A 25,496-nucleotide genomic window follows, 5' to 3' on the forward strand; every position below is an offset into this window, starting at 1 on the left:
TTTCTGCAGAGAAGCTCGCTTTGGAAAGGTCCAAATCCTTGATAGAAGGGGTCGTTGTTTTTCTCCTTCTTCATACTCTTTCTTTCCCTTACACCGAAATCTGGACAATGGGCAATCATCGAGGAGAACAGAATCGAGCAGGAAAGCCAAATCGAATATTCCCCTTCCTTTCGGACCTGCTGCTGCGGCTGCTGGTGGACAGTGAAGAGAGCCAGGCTGCAGTATGTTATCAGGATATTGCTGCAGTGCTGAGCTATCCTTTTAGCCAACCCTTCTGACAGCTGCAACAAGAAAGCACATGATTTAACAGGGAAAGACACTAGTGGTGATATCAGCCATCACAGGGCAGAGGCTCCCCTACCCTCTCCCTACCCCTCCCCCCAGCCCCACACGCACTCCCTGCCAGCCACCATCACTCTGGTTGGGGGTCACGTTTTTTCTACAATGATTATGGTTTTACTTTTTTAAAGACTCAGCTCAGGGAGATTAGAATCCGAAAGGCAGTCAATATGCCAAAAGCTTTAACAGTCACTTATAAACATGTGGCAGCAACAATTTCAAAGACCTGTGAAGCGTGCTGTGACTGTTGGAGCTGGCAGTTCTGTTCACATGTGTACAAGCAAAGGAACCCAAAAATCTGGGCTCAGACCGACTCCCTCGCACAAGCACTCCAAGTGTCACTATTCACAGCAGCCCAACTCGTCTGTCAACAAATGAGTGGATAAGCAAAATGTGGTGGTATATGTCATACGGCCACTAGGACTGCAGCGGTGACATGCTCAACTGTGTCATTACCATTCACACGCCCTTAGGGTCCTGGGTGTTTCCAATATACAGGCATAGGGTGGCCATCTAGAGACTATGGCGGTGGAGAGTGCAAGTGTGTATCAGGCACATGCATGGGCGGCGACACACACACACACACACACACACACACACACTTTTGTCTCATTTTTACTTTTTGAGACAGGTTCTTGCATTATGGCCTGGGCTGACTTGGAATTGCCTCAGCTTCCCAAGCACTGGGACTGTGAGTGTGTCCCATCATGGCTTGCACCACACACCACTTTTTATATCTACCCTGGTATTTCTGACTTGGCAGTTGATGCGCAGGTCCCACCGGCTGATGAGAAAGTCAAAGATCTCTTAGTCGGCTCAGAGAAGCAGACATAAGCAATGTCAATGGAAAATTAGAGCTTGGATGAACTTAGCCAATTCATACTTTGAGGAGTCTGGTGTAATTCTGGTTAAGAAACTTGAATCAGGGCACAGACACACACACACTCACACACACACACACACACACACACACACACAAATGACTTTTGCAGAGCCAAAAATTTAGGGAGTTTCTAGGGCAGATCATATTACTTACTCTGGCACATAAAATCTCTGCAAACTTTGTATGAAAATTGTAAGTCTGAGCACGCTTTCTGTTTCATGAGCTCTGCATAGCTCTCATTCTTTTGTGTGCTAAGCATTCCTTAATCATCCCTTTAAAGGGCTGACCAATATACTAAAAGGGCACACAATGAAAAGAGAAAAGGAAACCTGAGGTAGTATTAAAATGCACAGGTTGCTTTCTTTGCAGATGGGGGGCTAAGTGAATAATGATTATGGGTGATGTCCAATGTCCGTGATACTTTTCCAAGATAAAGTAGCAGAGAACAATTGTTTATTCTGTTGTGCGGTGGGCTTCCAGCTGGGCACCAGGTCACAGAGCAGAACTCAGGCCTTGAAACTACAGAGTTCTGCTTGGGGAAAGGTAATCATTGTTTACAGATAATCACATTGCATTTCAAATGTTGGATTAATATTGATTAGTTATGTGTCGATTCTGTAAACACAGAATATGTCAATTATGTATTAATTATAATAATTAATAATGAAACCATCCCTGGTGGTTTAAATGCTGACTTTAATATGCCAAAAAAAAAAAAAAAAAAAAAAAGATGTAAGCAAGAGAAAGAACAAGCTGCACACCTGCTCACACATTTAGTGAGGGGCACCTCAGAACCCTTATGCCAACTACATCTTTGGCCACATATTTGAGGCTCTGCAATGCTTCTTTTTTTTTTTTCTATTGGAAAGACAACAGAAATAACCAGTCCCATGGTTATAGTCAGAGGACTGTCTTGAACAGTCTACCATGTGAGTCTAGCTTGCAAATGAAATTATTTGTTTTTAAAGTGTTGCCACGCTCTGGCAAAATAACCCCTTCGCCAAGAGGTCTTGACGAGCCTGCAGGAAATAAATCAAACCAAACCCAACCAGACAGGGCATTGCCGGTAGTGACAAGTAAGGATCACCATTCCATGAGACACAAGCGAGAACGTACTTTTAAAACATTCCAGACTGGGAGCCAGCCTTCCAACAATGGCAACCAGGGCCACTATCCACCCACTGTAAGAATATTCTCAACTTGGGTGATCCTCTCTCATATGGATGCACCACGTGGCTGGCCCTAACTTCTTTAGTCATCTCTTGCAAGTCCCAGGTTCATGCTCTGTGGCAGCTGACAGCTCTACTGTCATGGTGATTGCCACTCCAATACGCGGCTGTTTCTGTTGTACCGTCCTTGTCAGTAGCTCTTCACGATCCTGCTTCACTTGGCAAGATGGAGGACCTGTGGACTCTTGCTGCCAAAGTCTCCTCTAGGTTCCGTCTGCCCTGATGCTCTGTCATTTGGTCTGTCCATGCTGTACCCTTTGTCATCACTACGATGCTCTCTTCTCCTGATTGCCCACATACACTTAGATCATTTCTCCAGTGGATTGATCCCTCATTCTCAGCAGAGATGGTGTGCAAGCCAGGAGGTCTCCTGTATGGTCCCTATTGTGAGTTGTCTAGACTTGCCCTTCCCAAGATGGTAGCGGCTGGCCTCATGTGGCCACTGAACACTCAAAACATGTCTAAGTCAAATTGAGACGTGCTTATAAGTGTGAAATGCATACCAGATTTTGAAGATTTAATATGGAATGAAGGAATGTACACTATCTCGGGAACAATTTTAGGTACTGACTTCATCTCAAAATACTTCTGATGTGCTGATGCCAATAAAATCCACTGCCTTAAGCCCTACCTGCTTCTTATCACTTTAAACATGTGACTACTAGGAAACTCAGCGTCACTGTCGCGTGTGGACTGCTGTCTGCCTGGGCTGTCATTTATTTCTATTGGACACCTCCAGCCCAGATGGTGAGTTTGGTGAGGACAAGGACAGGCTGCTCTTGTTCACTTTGCATCCCCTGAGCCCTGTGCAGTGCCTGGATCCGGGTGATCTCCTCTTTTCGTCCACAGATAGAAGATTAGAGTAAGTCCTAAAATGTCCTCCCTATCCAGCCTCCCTGGAAACAAGCCATTCCATCCTAACCCTTAGGTTTTTGAGTGAACTACAGTAGACCATGGTTACATTAACCCAGAAAGCAGAAGAGATCTTCTAGATGGGGAGCTCATTAGCATAGTAAAGCACACTCTGATATCCAGGGTCTCTCAACATCACAAATACCAGTTACAGAGTCCCTGCCCACATCCTGGCTCCTCACCAAGCCCCTTACCCAGAGTTCTCCAACTTGGAGCTTCCCTCCCCCAGCTTCTCAGTCCTATATAAGCCTGCTATTTTGACCATAAGCTGTTCTTTGCTCTGTCTTTGCCTCTCTCTTTCCTCAACTTTGCCTTCTCTCTCCTTACCTGGCCTGCCCCCTACCCACCATGGTCCAGCCCTGATATGCTGGTCATATTCAGCCTACTTCTTTCTCTCTGCTCCAGACTCTCCCACACGCCTCTGTCTGTACTGTGACCTCATCTCTACAATACAAATCTTCCCCTCAACCATACCTTGGATGGTCCTGTCCTCTCTTCCTCTACGGACCTCTCACAGAGGCACGTGGGCAGTGTGCCTGGTGCTGGTGACAGTGATATTAAAGAACACAAAATGTGCTCACTGAACCTGTACTCTCATGGGGAGACAGACATATGCAGACATACAAACTGACACATGAGGGAGATTTTCAATCTTTGTGCCCTGAGGGAACATGCGTCTAAGGTCAGGAAGTATATATACTTTATTCATTGATTATGGACAACCAGGAAACAGATATCTCTGATTTTGGATGGGGGAAGGTACCTAAAATTTCTGATGGAACTGAAGGAAAAAAAAGGCAGACTGACATCTTATTTATATAATTTGACCTCATTTTTTGCACCCAAGCAGAAATAAATACAAATATTTGCAAGTGTATGCACAGCATAATTATTAAGCATCAGTATTATTGATGTTTATCATAGGATGCATTTAAATTTTTCTCTATTAGAATTTTTGCAGTTTTTCGGACATTTTTAACGAAAGAATATGGAACTGGCATCATATTAGACCATAAAGCTAGTTCCTTCTTGGGAAGAAAAATCCCTGTTTGGTGCCACAGCAGCCTTTGGCTTGACTCCAGATAGGGTGCACTAGAGAATGGGACAGTTGGGCACAGCAGGGAGATTGTGGCAAAGGACAGATACCCCCAGGACAGCCAGCTATAAATGTGCCTTCAGACTGTTTTTCTTTGGAATAAAGACACCTGCCTGGTTATAGCTTTCTTCTCCTGCCCTCTCGGTAGTGATTTGCAGAAACAGGCTGGGAGAAGGGGGTCTTTGGTAAACACAGAGGGGTTAAAGGGGAAACTGTTTAATAACAGTAGTAAAATGCAGGCTATTTTTGACATCTGGGTTAATGTCCACTCCGTTCCATGTGTGTCCCAAATGTGTTCAGTGTGCCCCAGGTAAAAAAACAGACACCCATTCACAACAGCCACAGATGCCCTAACGTGTTACACATGGTACCCACATAAAAGGCCAGCTCATGATAGACTAATTAGCCATGGTGAGGAGAGGGTTCCTTCTGGGCCTTGAGCATCCTACAGAATAGCTCCTCTGAGTAACGGTGCACAGGAACGCCCAACACAGTTATTTCTACACACACACACACACACACACACACACACACACATCCCCATAACTACATCTGTGTTATGACTTAACATCTTTTAAAATGGGACGGAATGGGTTTCTCGTTTTCTTCACGAAGATTTATTTATTATTGTTGTGATCAAAGTGGCAACAAATTATGCTAAATCATTTAATTTTCTTGATAGGAGCAAACCACCTTGAAGCCATAACTCAAAAGTATGAGTGGAAAGCAACATTTTACCTTGAGAGTGGCCTCCTCCAGCTCCACAGGGCAATAAAATGTAACACTTCGGAGCCCAGAGGGCTGTCTGGGTGGGGGTAGGGATAGCCTGCCAGCCCCATTTTGAATCTGTTAGGATGAGAGAGCTGCAGGAGGCAACAGCAGAGGGAATCTGCATTTCATCTCTGCCATCTTCCCTGCTGGGTGTGACTCGCCCATATTTTAAATGAAGGGATTCGGATTTGCTATGCGACCTATACCTGGAAATGGCCACATACAGGGCTGCGTCTCCTTAGGATTTATTTTTGTAATTATTATTTTGGTCAGGAGTATGAATGGTTCGAGTTTGGGGCAGGCTGCCTGCTCCAGTATCTCTGAATTAATTATCTCAAACAAGTCCCAGGGTACCACACACTGACTTGCTTGGGTAGCAGCCCCTCCCTGGGAGGAAACAGCAGAGGGGAACTGAGAGTTTGGGTCAGATTCCTTCCTTTGAACCTACATCTATTTTTTTTTTCATTCTTAGGTCAAAATTTCTTAAAAAAAAAAAAAAAAAAAAAAAAAAAACCTTGGTCTTTGTCTCGGATTGATCCGGTTTGTGTAATCTCTCTCTCTCCAACGTTGGTAGCATTTCACTAACATCTTTCTGTTTAAACAATCTCTAAAGACATCTCTATCTATGAATATGTGCACATAAATTACTTCAGAAAGCTGTATTTTAATACTTTAATGGAACCAACTCTTCTCTATTCCACATGTTGATAAATGCCTGGCCCTTGTAACATGAGGCCTTATCCCCAAAATCAGCTTGGCAACGCCATGTGGCAGAGTAGCCTTGCCTTGGGTCTGAGATTCTGAGATCCAGCCTTCTCTCAGGGGCAGCACCTGATACGGCCATGCTGGGTGCTATACTTCACTGGCCACCGGTAAGTTCTGATTCCACTCATTTGGGGTCAGAGTATTGTGGACTGAGTTACCTCCTTCTCAAAAGCACATTGGAGGAGAAAGAAAACACCAAAGTCCCTAGTTCAGTACCAGCAGGAGGTACTCCATCTAATCTTTAACATGCTGGTTGAATAGTAATGAGCTCTGTTGTCATCTTCCCCCCCCCCCTTGAAAAAACAGGGTGAGTCTGCCCACATTTGTGTCTCCAGTCTCAAACCTATGGATATTTGTGGCTGATAAGTTCTTTGATATGGGGCACTGACCTCAATGGAGGACGGCTTGCAGTCTCCCTGGCCTCTCTCAGTTAGAGGGAGACAGCACATCTGCTCGCCCAGTCACAGTGATGAAAAGTCTGAAGATACCACTAACATATCTCAAGGAAAAGCAGTGAGTCCCAGGTGAGAATCCTTGATATTGGCTGACTGTAGATCTTAAGCCTAGAAATACTTTGCTAGAGATATATGTGCATACATGCATTTACCAACCCACCATAGAAGATTATGAAAAATTTTTCAAAAAAAAAAAACAAAAAGATTTATTTCTGAGCGGCTACGTGTTATTTAACATACAGCTGCCTGGGCTTAAAAGTTCCTAGAAGATGCTAAAACCCGAGTACCAAACATAATGAAAACATACAGTGATCTGACATGAAATAGACAGGCTGCTGTGCAGAGATAGAAAGGCACCTAAGACACTTGCTGAGCTAAGTGGAAAGGTAAAATCTAGTTTAAATTTATAGCATTCCTCCAGTGTCCCTCTAGGAGTTTGGCATTTTGCCAGGGTTCCTTGTTAAAAATTTGTTAAACGTGTTTGGCATTAACGCAAACACAAAGTGGTCATTTGTTACAAATTCTATTGGAATGCATTCATTTAAGGCAACGGAGTAGTTACTAGAAAAGAAAAAAAAAAAGTTCATTAAGTACATTTCAAAAATACAATGATGTATGCAGTGTGTAACTGTGGCGCCCCTGTGGCTATATAAATCGCTGACAGAATAACCACACATTGTGTTCAGTTTGAAACTGGAATCTTTTAAACATAACAGATAGAACAAAACCTTGTTTTGTTTGTTGTCAAAACTGATGTGAGCCTTTCTTTTCTGAGCTAGTTTAAATAACCCAGAGTTTGGCATGTATTTATGTATTTTCTAACATCGCCAATCAGGAAAGCACACGGGTCCAAACAATGCTCTGGGAGTCTTTGAGGGGTGCTGCAAATGACACTATAGATGAGGGGCTGATTCAGCAAACAGAACTGTGCCCTGGAGAGAAGGGAACTGTCCCTGGGAATCCTGGAGAAGTCTATTTCTGTGGGGCCATACTTCCACACCCTCCTAGTTGCAGGAAGCTATTATGTTACCCATAGAGGGGAAACCAAATGCTTTCATCAATGAGTATGGAATCCTATGTGCAAATATCCTAAGCCTGTGTACAGAACTGCCATCTTCCCGCCCCACCCGGCCTATTCACAACCAAGGCATTACTGCTGAGCAATAGTTCTTGGCTGGCCAGGAACAGTCTTGAACTTGAGCTTCAGGAGAACATGGTTACAGGTCCTGCTACTACCCATGGGCCTGTGACAAAGCTTGCTGAAGACATTAACATGAAACATGTCTTTTCAGGACTCACTGGAGCTTACTTGTGGGGTCTTAAAATTGAGTTAAAAAGTTAGACTTGGTAGTCTTAAGAAAGTCTGACCCAACTGTTCTTGTTTCTGAATAACAGAACCAGAACTGGAGAGTGCCCCAGGATCCTAAATCCAATAAGACACTGACACATCCTCCCCAGTTCGGTTCTTTTTTTTTTTTTTTTTTTTTTTTTTTGGTTCTCTGACCTTGGTGTAACCTGGGCTGCCCTCAAAGAAGATAAAGCCAGGATCTCCTGGTCCCAAGCCCCTTAAAGCACTCTCCCAGTTCAAGTGTGAATTGAGAAGAAAGCTAGACTTCTGTGTGTGGTCTGGATGAGTCTGTTTTTCCACTTACAAGTGCCAAGTAGGACCAAGAGACAAGACTGAGCAGAGGGCATGTATCTCCAAAAGAGGCAAGAACATGAGATTCAAAATGGACCAAAAGAAACACAAAGCCCACTTTCATTTTTCAAATGAAAATGTGTGTTTCAAAGTTCATGCCATTTGGGAAGACCCCTTTAAAGAACACACACACACACACACACACACACACACACACACACACACACACACGAGGGTTTCAAACTTGACAAATATACACAGCCACAGGAAGTGACATAAGGGCCCCTCTTAAGAGTCTCAGAAGCATCTGTAGACTTAGCAGGTTCTGAAATGGAAGGTTCGCTCTAAATTCTCCATAAAGACTCCATGATAAATCCCCACTTTCTCCAGTACAGGCTTGTTCTTGAGATACAGTTTTTCAAACTAAGATGAGAATAAAGTAAGACATGTTTTTACTCCCTTATAAGGATTCTATGTTAGGATGATCTTGTCATAGGTACAAAAGGGAGACCTTTCCCTAAACTAGACAGAAAGATGGTTGCCATGTTCAGCAAGGAAGTAGGAGGGCTGGATAAGCATTTAAGAGAAATTAAAATATGAAGGAACAGTGTGATGACTTAGGTCTACAGACCAGAATTGGTTCAAATGACAAGTGTTTCCAGCAGGATCTTCATGGAGCCACTCAGGGTAATTAGGTTCTGGGATTTGAAAGCACCCTTCCTACCTTGCTGAGGTGGAATGCCATTTACTCTTGGGCTAGTGACTAATTAGGGGTCTTGTTTGAAGATCAAGGTTTTGCTATTCCTGCTTCTTAATAACATGGTTTGCCTGTCGGCCACCTGGGTCCAAGCAAGACCTCCTTATCCCCCTCCCCAAACTACCAAGCACTGCCTTAGGCCAGAACAAGTGTGGGCAGGAAACTACAGATCCAGCCTTTTGAACAATTTAACCTCTTCATCACCAACATCCTGCAATCCTATACTTACTTGATTGAGCTGTCCTGAGATGAAGAAGTCTGAGCTTGCTTCTAAGACAAGTGAAAGACTTTGCTTCAGTGCAAAGGAACCCCTTGAAGGTGCAAACCCTGTGTAGCATGTTTCCTTGATGGAGGAAAGGGGAGGAGACTCTACTTTTCCAGATGAGCAGGGAATCAAGAGGTTCTTTGCGTTTGCTTGGAGTTAGGTCATTTCCGGAATGCACATTAGAAGTTTCTATCTAAAGCAGGAGATACAGAGGACTGTAGCTACATGGCATACATCTCACCTGGGTCCAGTGGCCATACAAACTGAGCCTGGGAGGGCTGCTACCATCTTTAAGATAGGGGAGGGGAGAGGCCAAAACAGCAGGACAAGTTAGCTGCAAAGCATGAAGCTCTAACAACTCCGGCAAAGCACAAACATCACTGAGGTTGGTTCTTTGACTGTTGACATACTCTGGACTGGGTAGGTTGTGGTCAGTAAGCCCATTAGCGTTCCAATGTGGCAACAGCTAATGCAGCAAGTTCAATCTGGTTCTGTTTAATTTCTAAATGCTCGTGCGCCATCAGTGACGGCCAGCGGAAGGCAGGCAACCCCACCACTATGAACACAGCCGTCATTGTCACCGGTGTGAAATTCATCTTAAAAAAAAAAAAGATTCACTTTTGGCAGCTAGAAGTTTCACATTTGATTAATTGGACTTTGATTTCAATTTACTGCAAATTGCTTTGTGTTTTTAAAGCAACCACCAAGAGCTTCCTCCAACAAAAGGAAGTAGCCTTCCCTGGGGGAGGAGAAACTCTTTGGTAGGTGGGAAGGAAAAGAGAAATAAATACAGGCCAGTAACAAGCGAGGGGCCTGGCTTTAAAGGTATTCTCTAAGCGCTAATAATCTTCACCTTCAACAATTACGGGGACAGGACAAATGCTATCTCCATCTGGTGTGGGGTTGAAAGTGAGGCAGATTCTGGAATGAGCTACAAAAGCAAACTCAAGCTGGATTTTATATTGTCTATTAGCTGTGTTTATGAAAAACACAAAACTTGACCCATGACCTTTTCCCTTCCTTTCCTTCTCTCCCCCTCTCTTCCCTCTTTTTTGTCTGTGGGAGTCCTCCCTTTCCCATATGTGGGGGTCCTCCCATTTTTCTATCCATTTACAGAGCCATGCTAAAACAGTTCCAACATCATGCAATCTGTGTTGAGAGGCATGCCAGCCACTACTTTATGCAAACCATTCTAGGGAGCATGTGATTATGGAGTTAAAGTCATGTGAAGAATCAAGGTTGAGAATGAGCCACTTATTCGCTCTGATTTTTAGCAGCCCTTATACTCTGAAGAGATGGATGTCATTAACCTATTACTTGTCTGGTACTCACTCTCAGCGCAGAAAAAGCAATGCTAACAGGTGGTAGGATGGTGCAGTGAGCTTTGTTTCTAGACATGGCAACCCCATCCCCTGGCATAAAATAATACCCTCAGCTCTGAACTGATCTGCAAATCAGAGGGAAGAGTTTTCAAGGAGAAAGAAAGTCTTTGGTTCTTCCATGCATGAAAGGGAAGCACATGAGTCCTGTCTTCTTATTCCTGAGTTGACCGACAAGTGCTGTGAATTTCTCTGTTTCCAGGGGATGCTGCTTTCAGGCAGATTTCAGTCAGTAAGTAGTCTTAGTGTCATAGGTCACCTAGAGCACCCTTTAAAAGCCTCTGCTGGAGGGGATCGAGATATGTCTCTGCCTTTCCCGTCAGGACTCTGCATTATGGTCTTCTGACCACATGGTATCCTGGATGATTAATCACTTTTAAATATGAAAAAAATGAACATGTCTGAAGTGTTCTTCCAAACTGTCAAATGTTTTACCTTAGCATAGATCCCATCTCTCCCTTTCCCAGAGAGTCCAAAGCAATACATTTTCTGTTGGAAAGTCAACCCTTGAAATCCCATGCAAAAGCCCAGAGCAATATATCTTCACATCTTAATTTCATTTAGGAGGAATGCAACGATTGATCATTTATCATCCCAGGATTGAATGAACTATCTGGAGCATTCCAATCTATTGCCTCTATACAATTGATGGGGTAGCCACATGTCTTCTGGCTGCATGGGGGCTTTGGGGTCCAAGTTCTCTTTGAAGGGGTAGAATGCTAAAAGGATCACTGAGGGAGGGTCTGCCTTTAAAGATGAAGCAGAGCTCCAAGCCTTGACTTGTTCCATTCTCGAACCTTCCTCAGCTATTGCCAGGATGTCTGCTGCTGGGTTACTCCCTCTCTTCTATCTTTTATGCAGAATCCTGTCTTCCTCACTTTATCCCCTCATAGACAACCTAGAAATGCTTAGGGAAAACAAGAAACCCACTGGTATTTGTGGGATTTTTTTTCATCCATTCTTTGTCTGTTTAATGTATAGGTACTTTGTCCAAAAGAATTTTACTACATTAGAAATGGAATGGTGCCTTCCTGGGACACCACGTTGAGGCTACAGTCATTGCAGCTACTATCCAGTTCCTGCACAATGTATCATCACAATGTCTTTATGTTCATAGGCAGAACTCGCCAACACGCTATAGAATGATGCTTTGCAGGCAGGCATGTGCAGTGTCCTGGATCTTGTGCTACGGGCATGAATAGGAGCAAGAATTAATATCCTCAAGTCTCTGAGCTCCACAGTAGTGTTTCTAGCATACCCACTATGTGATTTCCATAGGCATTGTATGAAATGCACAAAGAAACTGGTAGTTTCACACATCTCTGAAAATCCATATATGCACAGACTTTCTTCATAGGGGGACACACTGCCCAGTGGGCCACTGAGAAGGAAAACAATGGTGCCCCACCACACACAGAATAATGAGGAATATGAGGACAAAGTCTGACCTTTGAGGTCTGAACAAGAAGTGCAGGGACCTAGGGCTGTAGCCTTACATCTCCCATCTCTTCTCCAGGTCAGGAATCTAAGTGAACTCTAGAATTGTCCTGGGGTTTCAAGGCTCCAACCATAACGAGGGCATATTAACAATGGGCAATGGGCCTCTTGGATGGGCCTTTTTTCTCATCATTATGGGGCTTCCTGTTATTACAAATGTTTGACACATAGATTTGCAGATTCTCTGAGAGGGAATTTCTACACAGCTTTTGTTGTTGGTCACTTTGAAGAGCAAAGAGAAGGAAGTTGTGCCTTCATAGTGCACAAACTAGCTAGAAGGTTCCTTATTAAGTTCTAATACAGGGCAGGGGCTTGATGCTATTTTTCTATGACAGGCTCAGCATCCAGGATAGGAATTATCCAGAGACTAAGGAGATGAAGCCTTGCAGAGTAATTGCCCGATACCAGCAATTGTTAAGAGCAACCTTACAGCCCTTGCTGTCCAGGGCAGCTGAATGCTGAAGTCCTTCAGCAGCCCCTTCCTTAGAATCCATCCCTGAGAGTGGGAAGTACTTCTATCCCCAACAGATGAATTAATCCTCTGCTTGGGCACCAGTCAATGAACAGGAGGCTCATTGGGTCTTTGCACATAGTTCCTTTGTCTTGAGCACTGTGGCCCTGGTCCTTTACCTGGATACTCTCTGCCTATCCATAGAGGTCAGCTTTAGTGCCATTGTTTCAAAGCCCTTCCTTCACTGTGGCTCCTGGTCTCTGCCAAACCCTTTCCTAGTTCTAAGTAGGGAAAGGCACCACACATCTGCTCTTTTTTGGCGGATGCCTACCTGCCCAAGGTGTTCTTCCTGGAGAAAGTCTGGGTGTGTGTCAATTACTGCAGTGCTTCTAATGTACCTACAAAGAATGGACTAAGGAGAGTTGAGTCCATTGGTGATAACAATTGTTTGCTGACTGCTTGTCCAGGTATTCATAATGCTGAGTGCCATAGCGTTCAATATTCTGGCCTGGAGAGTTTGCTGTTTCTCTGGTCCTGAAATGTAACACAGGGTCCCACTATGTCTGTGTACCTCCTGTTATCTCTTCCCCCTTCTAGTTTGGGTGAGAATATAAATAAATCCTCTAGCATGGCTAATATTGTCCGTCTGACAGAGTCACCATAAACACAAGCTTCTGAGCATGCCTTTGAGGGACTGACTGCCATGGGAAGACATGCTCTTAATGTGGTGAGTCTGTTTTGTGTGGGCTGCAGTCCAGGATTCCATAAAAATGAAGAAGGGGCTGAGCACCAGAGTTCAATGCTCACTGCTTCCAGACTCCAATGCAGTGTGGCCAGTTGCCTCTCACACCTGTCCTACCCTCCATGATGGACTTGTGTTCTTCAAACTGTAAGCCAACACAGCCTTTCTTCCCTTTATGTGCTTACAGTCAGGCGTTTTGTCATAGCAGTGATACAAGCAGTGATAGACCTGCTTAGATATAGCCTCCTGCTGGCATTAGAAGTCCAATTATCAGCAATTCTTATATGTACTAATTTTATGGACCCAGCTTGATCAGAATATAGAAGGAATCAGCCTTGGGTGTTCATACTTAGAATATCTATGGCCTGGTCACTAACCTTGTCACTTTTCTGAAAGTATGTGCAGGATAAAGGGGTCAGGAAGGACAGCAACAGAGAAAGCACAAGCTCTCTCCCAACGGTAAATTATGTGTCTCCCACCTGGAGCCTGCAAGCTGACAGCTCTGTTGGTAGCCTTCTGGTTTTTCTTGGGTTCTTTCTGTTAGCATGGGCCACTTGGCTTCACAAAATTTCAGTGAAGGGTGGGGTCATGGCTCCAGCTATTAGGTAAACTTTCAAAGATATGTTTGTGCCAGGTACATAAAGGATGCCTCAGGAAGAAATCTTAAGTTAATTAATTATACCTAGATAGTTAAGCCACAAGAAGGAGCAGTTGTCCCAAGTTTTTGGAAGGCTGGCCTCCAGTTTTGGCTGTAAACTGGAACACGCTCACTGACTCACTTGGGAAAGGTGTCAACAAAATGATATATTTTATATGATTTCACAGCTTGTTTTGGCTAAACACAGTGAAAAAGGAGATAGGGGATTACAGCTTTTAATTCTTTAGTGGGTAAGGCATTCCATCTCGAGAATCATGCCACACATGCATCAAAGCACAAGGTCTTAGGTGAGGTGGCCCACTTTCTCAGTCTTTAAGAAAGAAAGGGAGCTGAAAACTCAGAAGGAGGCCATGAGCTATGCCTCACAATTCACAGTGTGGCCTGTACTAGACATGTCTGATGACTTAGACAGCAACTGCCTTACTGCTCCTCCCACCTCAATCTCAGCCAAACCCTATTGCCTGGACCATCTAGGAACAGTGTTTCCAGAGTGTGTCACTGGTTGAGCTGGGTGGTAGGGAACTTTAGCAGAGAAGCAGAAAAGCTCCAAGTTTCTACAAGATTTGGACGACAGTTGGGATACTGTTGTTTTTGCTTTCTACTTTCCAAAATGCCCTCTTCCTACCTCCCTTCCCTTTCCATTTAAATACAAGTGATTATTCAGTACAGCAGATATATTTTCCCCTGGCATGAAGCAGGTCTAGGGAGTCAGTAATACTTAGCCTCTACTATTCAATGTTTACAGAAATTGGGTTGAAAAAGCAGTATACAAGAAACTGCCATACTGCATAAACTATGAGCTAACTGGGTGGGTGGGCACAGAGATGATGCCACAGGAAGTGGGTGCTATAGTCAGAGAGTGAAAAAAGACTCTGGCTGAACACCTAGGCCGAGATGGAAGAGTTAAGGAGTTGGAGCCCCAAGGAAGGGAAAGAGAGGCCAGAAGCAACACAGAGTAATGGCAGGACCAGAGACAGCTGGGCTGGGGAGTCTTATCACTGATGTGGTAGACAAGACAAAGAGGCAACCGAAGCAAGTTGGACCTTTTGGCTGCATTATAGAGATGGGATGCTTCTTTTAGGGCAGAGGGATATCACTGAAATGTGGAAAGATGAATGCTTTGGGAAGGTCTACTCAAACCATATGAAGATTGAATCAAAGAGCTAGGAGGCTAGCTAGCTTCTCCCTAGGAGACAAACAACACAGGTCGTCTTTTCAGTATGTTCTAGTGTCCCAGCTTGCCCTCCATTGAGTGATGGCGGTAGACAATCAATCTCTTCTTGTTTTCTGCTGACTTTATCATTCACTGGCTACTGCATCCAGATGATTATCTAATTCAATAGAATCTATGCAGATGACACTGTTTAGAAATAGGGATATATAGACAGAGGTCATTCCCTACTGTCATGATGGATTAGGACAAATCTTAAATAACTAGGGCAGGTAAGAAGGGAACGGGGATATGAACAGAGACACGGGATTCCTGCCGCACCAAGTGGTGAGCCAACTGGAATGAGGCACCGGCAAGGCAGGGAGCACTAAAGAGTTCCAGGAAGGCTCTTCCTCTGGAGCCTTCAAAGAAACCATAACCATGCTTGCACCTCAACATTGGACTCTGGTCCTGGCACAGGCATTTTGTGTGCTAATTAGATTTTGTTAATTGACACAAACCTAGACATACCTAGGAAGAGAGAATCAGACTGGTCTGTGAGCATGTCTAAGGAACATTCTCTTGATTGGTAATTTGTAGGCAGGCCTAGCCCACTGCAAGCTGTGCAGGTAGACCAGAGCTATGTAAAAATGGCAGCCGAGTAAACCAGGAGATCAAGCTAGTAAGCCTCTTCTTGCCTTAGATTCTCTAGATGATGAACTTGTAAACCGCATAACCCTTTTCTCCCCCAAGTTGCTTTTGGTCATGGGATTCATCTTAGCAACAGGAAGGCAACATAGGAAGAGCATGTGGAAGCATGTAGCCTGCGGTATGCTGTTATGGCAGCTCTAGGGAACCTCCACAGAAATCCATGGGATCTTGTTACTCTGGCCCCAACAACACTGAAACTTCAAGGTACTTAGAGGCTGATATTGTTGGAGCTCCTGTGGCTAAAGGTCATCTGGGAATCAAGAGGCCTCTCCTCTTGTTCCACACTCCAGTTACCCAGTTATGCAGCATGTGCTCAGAGGCCTGGGTCAGAGCTCTCTCAAGAGTAGCCATCTGTGAGAGAATTTGTACCCAAAGTCAATATTTGTTACAGGCAGCTGTTGTGTTTGCAATATGGAAGATCCAACAGGTTTTTCTTAAGATATCAGCCCGTGTGGTCTCTAAACCATAAAGTACCCTTGTCCCTAGGAAACCCCTGAAGATAAGCCAACAAGACAGTATCCCACACAGTGGATTCTGGCAAGCAGCAATTCATGAAGCTTGAGGGGACAGCCCAGGACGCGGTCTTCAGGGAAGCTGGGCACACAATTGAGGTACTTGTACTGCTGTGGGGTGCAGTTAGAGCCTCCCTGGCCCCCCTTGGTGTTCATCAGCTGTTCCCAGTTGGAAGCAGTAAGGTCATCCTCTTCCCAGGGACATTAGCTGACACAGCTGAAGTACTTGGGGTCAGCAAGAGCACACATGTCACCATACCTCCCACGAGAAAGAGATTTTGGTCACCATGGTTCAGTCCTGAATGCGGTATCTCTGGGCAGTACTGTTCTGGCTTATTGTGTGAACACTAACTGTCTTTGGGTAGTTTACCACAATAGAGGATGAGCTTTGTCTGGGTCTTGCTGATGGTTAGATTCATAACCTTGAACCAGAATCTGGTCTTTACTGAGCTTCAAGAGCCTTACATGTAAGACAAACAGAAAAATCTAGTTAACACATAAAGCACTTGAAAGCAGCAACAGACGCTGAACATGTTAGTGACTTTCATGGATAGTTTGAGAGTAAGAAAGCCTTAAAAAATATAAGCCTATAATATGTTTGTTTCTACCATGAAGTCATGTGTTACTATCTTGGAATAAAACTTGGGAGTTGGGAAAGAAAAGGGAAGGGGAGGTAAATAAATTCTCATAGGAGTCCTGCTCAAAGACCCCGTTATTTTCCTTGATCTTTATTGGTTATTGTGACAATACTATGCCATCTCCAATTCTGACAAGGGAATCTGGTATTGAAAGCCAGGGAGGGATGCAATGATTAGAAAAAAAAAAAAAAAAAACTTCAGCCAGGAATCTCTCCTTGGCCTCACCACAGAATATAAACCCTTCCCTAAGTGGCTTTAGAACAGATTTAATTGCAAATGTTTGTCAGGCACTGGAGAGAATCTAGAGGGCATTGCTTCCTGGTGGGTTTTGGAAAGCCTTTCTTTGACCCCCATCCCTAAACGGTCCAAAATCTAGGAGGCACATGAGGCACAGCCAGAAGCTTCTGACTCACTCTCTGGAAATTATTTTGCTGAGCCTCAGTTTCCTTATCTGTCAAATGGAGATGATTGCTCACCCACAGACTTCCTGAGGCTTGAGGGTAATATGTACATGAAAGGGTCCCATCAGCACTAGGGATGTTAGAAAGTATGCTGCACAAAATTATGGCAGATTGGGGTGGGGGGAATAACCGGAAGGAAGTTGCCCAGATAAAAATGCATTAATATTAACCAACAGGTTTCTTCAGAACAACAAAGAAATGAAACAATAATTTTTAGAGAAACAAAACCCTGCGGAGAAGTCTGCCAGGGGAAAGGAAATGAAGGCACAAGCAAGTGGCCCTTGGCTTACCTATTTGAAAAACACAAGATGAAACAGATTCTTTGTAAACCAATATTTGTAAAAGCCCCACTGGGCTTTTTGCCTGCACAGACTGCCTATTATCTTGGCAAAGGATGAAAACAAGTGAATTCTTATTTAAAATGAGCATGAAGCAAAGTCAGGTGAATTTCCTGGCATGGCTCTGTTCTCTGAGTCCTACTGTGTGCTTAGCACAGTGCTAGGCACTGGAGATGCATAGTTCATGTGACAAAAGAAATCTTAGTATTTTGTAAAGGAGGGTGTGTAAAATTTAGTTATTCACCTAATCATCATTTATGTGTTATTTGCCCCACAGATGTGTGTTGGGTGCATAACATGTACAGACGTGGTATTCTATATCGCACATATGATGTATGATAATGAACCACAGTCTGGTTCTTGTAGCTAGGTTGGGTTCTCAGCCTCAGCACTTCTGATTTTGAAGAAAGATGAGAGTTCTTTATTTGATAATTCTTTTTAAGTTTTTACATTTAGTGTGTGTGTGTTTATGTGTGTGTGTGTATGTGTGTGTGTGTGTGTGTGTGTGTGTATGTATGTGTGTGTGTAGGGAGAGTGTATAGGCCACCACCAGCTAATGTGAAAGTTAGAGTGAAGGTTAGTGTGAAGGTTGAACCTCTCCTTTCATGGGGTCCCAGGAATTGAACTCTGATCCTCTGGCTTGTCAGTAAACCACCTTATCTGCTGAGCCAACTCACTGGTTCTGCTTTATAATTCTTTGTATAGGAAGAGACCATTCTGTGAATGGTGGGGTATTTAACAATGTCCCCAGCCTCTAACCACATAGATATCACCCTGCTCTAATTACCAAAAATGCCTCCAGATCTTATTACATGTCCCTGGTGGTTGGAGTGGGGATGAGACAGAGCCTGCTGCTTTTGGTTAAGAGATGAGAGAAGTGAATCTTGGAGAGACCGCACTTGCAGTAAGGGAGTTACATGCACGGAGCAGAAGCCAGAGCTCATCTTTGAAGTCTATAAGCCTGGTGTCTGCATGATGAGGTTCAACCAGAAGGTGGGAGTTCCTGGGCCTGAGCCAGCAGGACCCTATCTCCTTTACAATCAAGGCATGTCTACCCTTCAATTATGCATTTGGATTCTCTGGCTTTTTTCCTCTCTTTCTGTCTCTGCCAGATCACATCAGCCACAAACATTTCATTCTTGAAAACAGGAGGAAACTCTAGCTTGCCTGTGTTCTGGACCCCAGATATCCTTGCATCTTGCTACGACATGTGAGTGGACCTCCACTGAGCTGCTAGCTTGCCTTTGTAGCATAATTCATGTTTTGACTCCTGAAACAGTAAGTCAGTTGGGGCTTATGGAAAGTCCTCAAGGAAAAAGAATTGGGCTTATTATATTTTCTCTGCGTAGCCCTGGCTCAAATATCTTAGAACTCTTAAGCCTCAAGGTTGGGTTCCAATTCTAGGAGTGGCCTACCTAACTTCTGCAAAGGTTGCTCAGCAAATACACTGGAGATAAAAGATTCCTCCGTAAAATGTCTGCCAGGCTCTAAGCCTGCATTCATAGCTAATTTATAATCACCCTTTGAAAAACAAAACAGGTTCCTCTTTCAAGGAGATCTTGTTACCCAGGTCTGGTATTGTGCAGGGGAGCGACAGGTGTAATTTTATGTGAATAATCACCCACAATCAGCTGCACTTAAAAACCAACCAGAAACATGCTCTTTAGAGGGCAAAACTGCTGAGTCACATGCTTCCTTGCCTCCCCAACGGGTGCCAAGGCCACCGGCTGCCTATTATGATTCAAGTGCGGTGACCCTGAAGGCCTGAGTTCATGCCAATATGGCTATGAGCTCATTGTGTGGTCTGGGAGGAGAACTTTCTCTTCATTGGGTCTCAGTTTCCTTTTTTCTTTATCTGTATAAAGTCAGGTCTAGGCTATCTTAGATCTTAGACGGGAGGAGTTCTTCTGCTTGACAGGTCAGTGATGATTTGGCAGCAGTAGCATCTTCTCTTCAGGAGTTGCCTGAGCCTATGTGTTCTAGGTGAAGAGACCATCATGGAAAAGACAAAAACACTAACAGTACCATCTTCCTGCAGGTACTTCACTCCAGGAATTCCTGCATTAACAGGAGTGTGTGTTACCTGCAAGGAACACCCTGTTCTGCCTCTGCCATCTAAGTAGATCCAAAGCCAGCTAGTCTGGGATGTAAGAGACTTACAGGTTTAGGCTACAAACCAGAACTCAGCAAGCTGGTGAAGGGCCCGAGAGCCAAGACTCTCGTTTCTGCAGATGTCAGAATCTCTACCACAGCTCTGTTCTGCCATGGCAGCACAAGAGAAGCCATAGCTCTTCTGTGAACAAGCACAGTGTAAGCTTGTAAAGTAGAAGAGGTTGACAACCCAGATTGGGTTGTGGCCTACTGTGTGGTTCTAAACACCCAACCTGGGTCATCTAGGTTTCTGCAAGCTCCAGTACTCTGGACCTGGAGAAAGACCCAGGTGCTTCCTAAGAGTCATGCACATGTTGTAACAGCACCATTTCTCCCTGTGTTTAATCTTCCTTCAGTCAGAGCCTAGGGAAGAAAACCTTCAAGAAATTTGTCTTTATCTGAGGAGGAAAGACCTTCAGGATAATTGGCATAAAAGTCACACCATCCATCTCCCTTTACCAGATGGGGACCCCAACTCCAGGAGAACAAGGAGGAAAAGATCCTGGAAACAGCCCTTCTCACAGGGACTTGGCTCATCCTCTCTGGAAAATCAAATTCAAGTGGGAGGAGAGTTGCTTCCGGTAGCACCTGGAGGTGGCGTGGCCTTTCCTCCCACCAGAACACCTTTCTGGCACACACGTGTGCACGTTTTGGATTAGAAGGGAACACTGAAGGAATAGTTTGATTGTGAGGTCATCACTTGAAGCTCCAGAGCCCGACTGACTGACCTTTTGAAGTCTGAGCGGGGAGCTTCATTATGCTGCGTTTCTATCTGGGATCCTGTCTCTGATTTTTCCCATGTTCCTGACCAGCGTTCCTTTGATGATGAGATTTTTGCCTTGATAGAGAGGCATAAGCAGAGGGAAAAGGGGGAGGGAGGAAGGGAGGGAAAGAGAGAAAGAGAAAGAACATGCAATATGCAGGGAAGCAGGGGGAAAGAGCTGCTTATTTAGTGGATAATGCACACCAGGGCTGCTGGCAACGACGGCTTTAAAGAGGTGCGATTGTCCAGAGAATGGGATTCTCATAGGAATCTAGCACTGCTTCCAGAGAATGGAAGGGAGCATCAGGTCACGTGGGAACCTGGGCCACCTCAAGTGTGCAGTCCTCAAGAGTTTCCAATCTTGTAAAGTTGTAATTGGGAGTCACTTCTAGAGAAGTGAAAGTTGGTCCCTTGTCACCTGCACATTAATATTTGTTCAGCCCACTCTCTTTGCCTGATGTACATTTGAGTACTTTCTGCCATTTTTAATGCCAATTTCCTGCTAACAGAATATCACTGCACAGAGAGCTCTCCATGATGAAAAAGGGCGCTAACACACACACACACACACACACACACACACACACACACACACACACGTCGCCTTTGCTCACCATTGCGTCATGGAAGGAGGAAACTGACTTTGATTATAACTTGTTAATGAAAGGCTCAGCAGGGCTCAAGGTCCCCTTGTATGGCTGCCCTCCCCTGTGCAGTGGCAAACCTGTTCCCAAGCCACCAAGGTAAGGATGAGAGGCACTTCTTCTCTCATTCCATCTTCAACCAACTTGAAGAGTTTCAGGATGTATAACATGGCAGTGAAAGGAGTGTTTCTTGTCGGTTTGAAAGGTTTGGGAACTTCAGTGATCAATCATGATAGTAAAGGGGCTGGGCAGATGTCCGAGGCTTTGCATACCGATAGTCTGCATCCAGGGTAGATTCATGCCCAGATCCCAGGGCCACAGGAGACCTTTGGTTTGTCTTCTATTATCCTATGTATCTCTGGCTTTCCGGAGCTCCTTTGTGATTGAGAGATGATGAGGGTCATTTCAAAGTAACTGACTAGGAGTGTCCTCACATGAAAGGGAAGAACCAGGGGTGATTTCCAGTCCTGCCTGGACCTGTATCCTGTCCTACCTTTCACAGTGACACATACAGTGATTGGAGTGACTTGCTTCACGTTTCAATGCCTTTAGCAGGGCTCTTCCTACTCTACCTCTAAGCTTTGTGACCAGACAATTTGATAGGGAGCTTTCATCCTTCCTCACATTGTCTAAAATAAAGGATCTTAGTGTATGTTAGGCATGGGCCAGTCCTGGCTTACAAAGCCCAGAGCACCCCTCCTGGCCCTGAAACAAGCAAAGAAACCTCTCTATCTAAGGCTATCTCAAGGATGTCATGCTAATGACAATATTAATTGAGCTTAAACTAGGTGTCAAGTGTGGTGGCTGAGGCTTTTTGTATACATGGATTAATTTAGTTCTTCCCAATGCTAAGAACAGACTGCACTCTCTCTATCCTCACTGGAGACATTAGAGCATGTATGGCCTAAAAGATGGTGGTTCAATCACGTGGGAAGCCACTGGTATCCAACTCACATGCAGGGCCCTTGAAAGCTGAGTTCTGCCTCAAGATAAGAAAAGTAGCATCAGGCCCACGTTCATTAACAGATTAATTTCCCCATTTGTTCTAAAACACTTCACTGAACTTCTTGTAGGATCCCTACCCAAAATGAAGTCCTGGGATCCCAAGAGCAGCAGAGGAAGACAGCAACCCTGTTATCTCAGGGCTCCCTACATCACCTTCCTAAATCCTCTCTACCCAGAGCAAAGCCCTGGGAGTCCTTCGGTTAGAATCAGAGCATCCTGCCAGCCATTAAGGTTGGCCGGCCTTCAAAGCCAGGAAGAACTAAGGGTAACCAAAGTGGCCTCCTCTTATTAGAGGAGGGTGTTTTTGAAAAGCCAGTCATCTCTCACAGGGAAAACAGTAGGCTGTGCAAATGCTTTACTGACAGGAGCAGCCAGATTAAAGCTCCTGGCAGTAGAGGATAAGTCTAAGAGGGGCATGTGGTACTGGGTAGTTCTGAAACCTGGGGTCAAGAACTCATCTCTCCAAAGGCTTCAGTGTCCAGCACCAGGCACAGAGAGGAGCTGCCCTCCTGATGTATTCGATGACATCAAATCATCAGCACTGTCCTCTAAGACGGGGTCACTTTGTCCCCATCCCAACCCATGCACCTGCTGTCCTGGCAAGAAGAAGCAAAGGAGCCAGAAAGTAGATGGTTGCAAAAAAAATAATAAAATAAAGAGGGAAAGAGGAGGTGAGCAGAAAAACTAGAGTGGTGAGAAAGTGTGTGGGTACAGTAGAGCCCAGGGGTGGGAGCAGTGTGAGATGCCCACACGTCTTCCACAGAGCCTTTCCCTATTGCCTACCTAAGTTCATAGACCCATGTCCTTCCCCACTAGCCCTCAAACCTACCACCTTGGCACTTCCCTGATGTCGTTATATATGGATTCCCAGCTAGAATGGCTGTGCACTTTGCCAGAACAGGGACCCTTCTTCTCAGGCCACCACTGTGCCCCTGCGCTGTGCCTTAAGCGGTGTGTGTGCACGTAAGAAGTATATGCTAATCTCTTGAACTGAATTGATGTGGGGTCTAGAATCAGACCGAGGTCAGGGTGTGCTGAAGGCGGTTAAGTCATAGGCTGAGAAAGGACACAATATAAAAGCTGCAATTTGCTGCAAGAGCTTGTCAGTACTGAATATGGAGTTCTTGCCAATGAGGAGCCATGCTATACAGAGGGTTATGGGAAATGGCTATGTGGGAGTCCGCTGTCCTCTTGCTCAGATATTAACAGACCCTGTTAGAAGTGGGGGTAGCCCTAAATGTTGAAGGTATGCTGATGGCCCGCCCAGCCCTTCTGCACAACGGGAAGGGGCTATGAAAACTCAAGCTCTTGCCTTGAAACTAGAAGCATCTTAATCCATTGCTTAAGAACTTTTGCCACATATAATTATTGACCTGAAATATTAGTCACTCTCAAGAATTCTATGCTGACAGAGGGCAAAAGAGAAGCGTCTAGAATATCAAAAGGCAAGGATCCAGATTAAAAAGAGAGATGCGAGACGGGCTGTTCCCAAGTCAAACCTTTAATTGAGTCCAGTCTCTACACTGTACCTTGGCCCCTCTGTCCTCATGCTGGGAGGCAGCTGAGCCCTGCTGACGCCATAACTCACTGCAGACCCTGTGGCCAGCCGGTCACATTTCCTGGAGAAATCACTCCTTATTGCCATTTGGAGTGCCATTAACAATCAGTGTCTGGAAGTGACAAGGCCGTTGAAAGAACAGGGGTGGAGGTAGACGGGTGCCCCCTGAAGGGACAGACTCCAGAAAGCATCTAGAATATCAAAAAGCAACACTAGCCTGAGATGAGACCATGTCTGGGTTGGAGATGCTTTCTTTTAGCCAATGGCAATGGATTGAGTAAGTCTCAAAGGAAAGCTAGCTCCTATCTGGGCCCTAGTTTGCCAATCTGAAGGCTTTTAGAAGGTGATGGATATCTCTGTCCCTTGCACCCATTCTAGGGCTGGGTCATGCTTTAAATACAGAGTGGAGTCCTTTTCTTACAAAGTAGAATTTGGGGTAATACGAACAGTCTTGGAGAGCAATCACTAACTCTGGATCATGGTAACGTTGTTCCCTCTCAGATATAAAGAAATCACAGGGTGGCTTGTAAGGAAATTAAACAGAAAGAACAATTTCCACAGAAAGCCTTGGAAACCAAAGTCTGAAGAGAACACAGGCCTTGGGGGCAAATGTCTCAACCCCCTCCCCCCACTCTGCCCACTCTTAGCCTCATTAGCATTTTACTTTTCTGCAAAGAACTCCAAATGCCCAGACCAAAGGGCTTTGAACCACAAATGTAGGTGGGACTGCTGGTCCTTCAGAACATGGCCTCCTCCCACAGTGTACGGAGCCTCCAGGAACCTGCTGGTCCCTTTGGAAGGTTGGGGAAGACAGTGGGAGGACCTGCTCTGTATGGTCAGTATGCCAAGTCCTTTAAGGTTATTTAGGATGTAAAAGGAGCGTCACTCAGGGAATCTAAGCAAGTGGACTGTTGAGCGGCTGTGAGCCATGGCCTCTTCTTCTTTGGGTTTTTGTCTTTAGTCTTTTCTTCCTTTCTGAATTCCCCACCAGCCCAGGAGACTGCTGAGCAAACCTCAGCTCTCGCCCTGTCACCAGGCTGTGCTTATTAAATGTGGGTGAATGTCAATGTCACCCAGCTCATTAATAATTGATTTCCAGCCCTGTCTCTATTTGCAGAGCAGAAGCCACTTACAGAGTCTATTATTCCAACTCTGTGTGGGGGTCATGAGGCCAAAGAGGTTCCACCAGGGGTAACCTTTGTTGACAGCGGTCACCATGACAACACCACACATCTCCAGTCTCAACCCTGCCTGCCTGGAAGGTGCCAGGCCAGCCCCCTCCCCCCCCACACACACTGTGGGCTGGGTTAGTTTGCTGAGCTAACGAGCTGTATATATGAACGATGCAGCTGGCAAAATGGGATTTTTCCGTTTTAATTTTGGTCTTTGTTGAACAGCATTGCATTCTTTAATGAACATTTTTGGAAGCAATCATGGAAAAGAACATTTCCTAATTCAGAAAAATGAGACCCTGTTTTTCTTCCTGCCTTGGGCCAAAAATAAAGGGAAGGTAGTGAGCCCACCCCTGGCTACTTGTGGGTCATTTTAAGTCCATGAAACCTATATAATCCCAGAATATATGTTTGTGTCTCTTCGACCTCAGCAAGGGAGGAAGCTTCGATAAGAACTACTGTTTTGCATTTACCTACTAATGTTTTGTCCTACCAGCCAAGTTTCTTCTATCCCTTCTTTGAAGATCTCCTCAACACTACATTAATGTTTAACAA

At 44.8% G+C, this 25,496-nt stretch overlaps 1 protein-coding gene across 1 annotated transcript in view; it reads right to left on the bottom strand.

Annotated features, from left to right (window-relative positions):
• Positions 1-240: 240 nt before the first annotated feature.
• The window catches only part of ERC2 (ELKS/RAB6-interacting/CAST family member 2), a gene marked incomplete at its 5' end in the record, with an annotated part of 796,341 nt that continues 771,085 nt past the window's right edge, over positions 241-25,496 (bottom strand). The window contains one exon of the mRNA XM_080926404.1: positions 241-281. Within this exon, the coding sequence (XP_080782530.1) occupies positions 262-281 (20 nt within the window). The 3' untranslated portion in view covers positions 241-261. The remainder of the gene's footprint in view (positions 282-25,496) is intronic.

Source organism: Micromys minutus (assembly GCF_963924665.1).
Source record: "Micromys minutus genome assembly, chromosome: 12".
In the NCBI taxonomy this organism is placed as follows: Eukaryota; Metazoa; Chordata; class Mammalia; order Rodentia; family Muridae; genus Micromys; species Micromys minutus.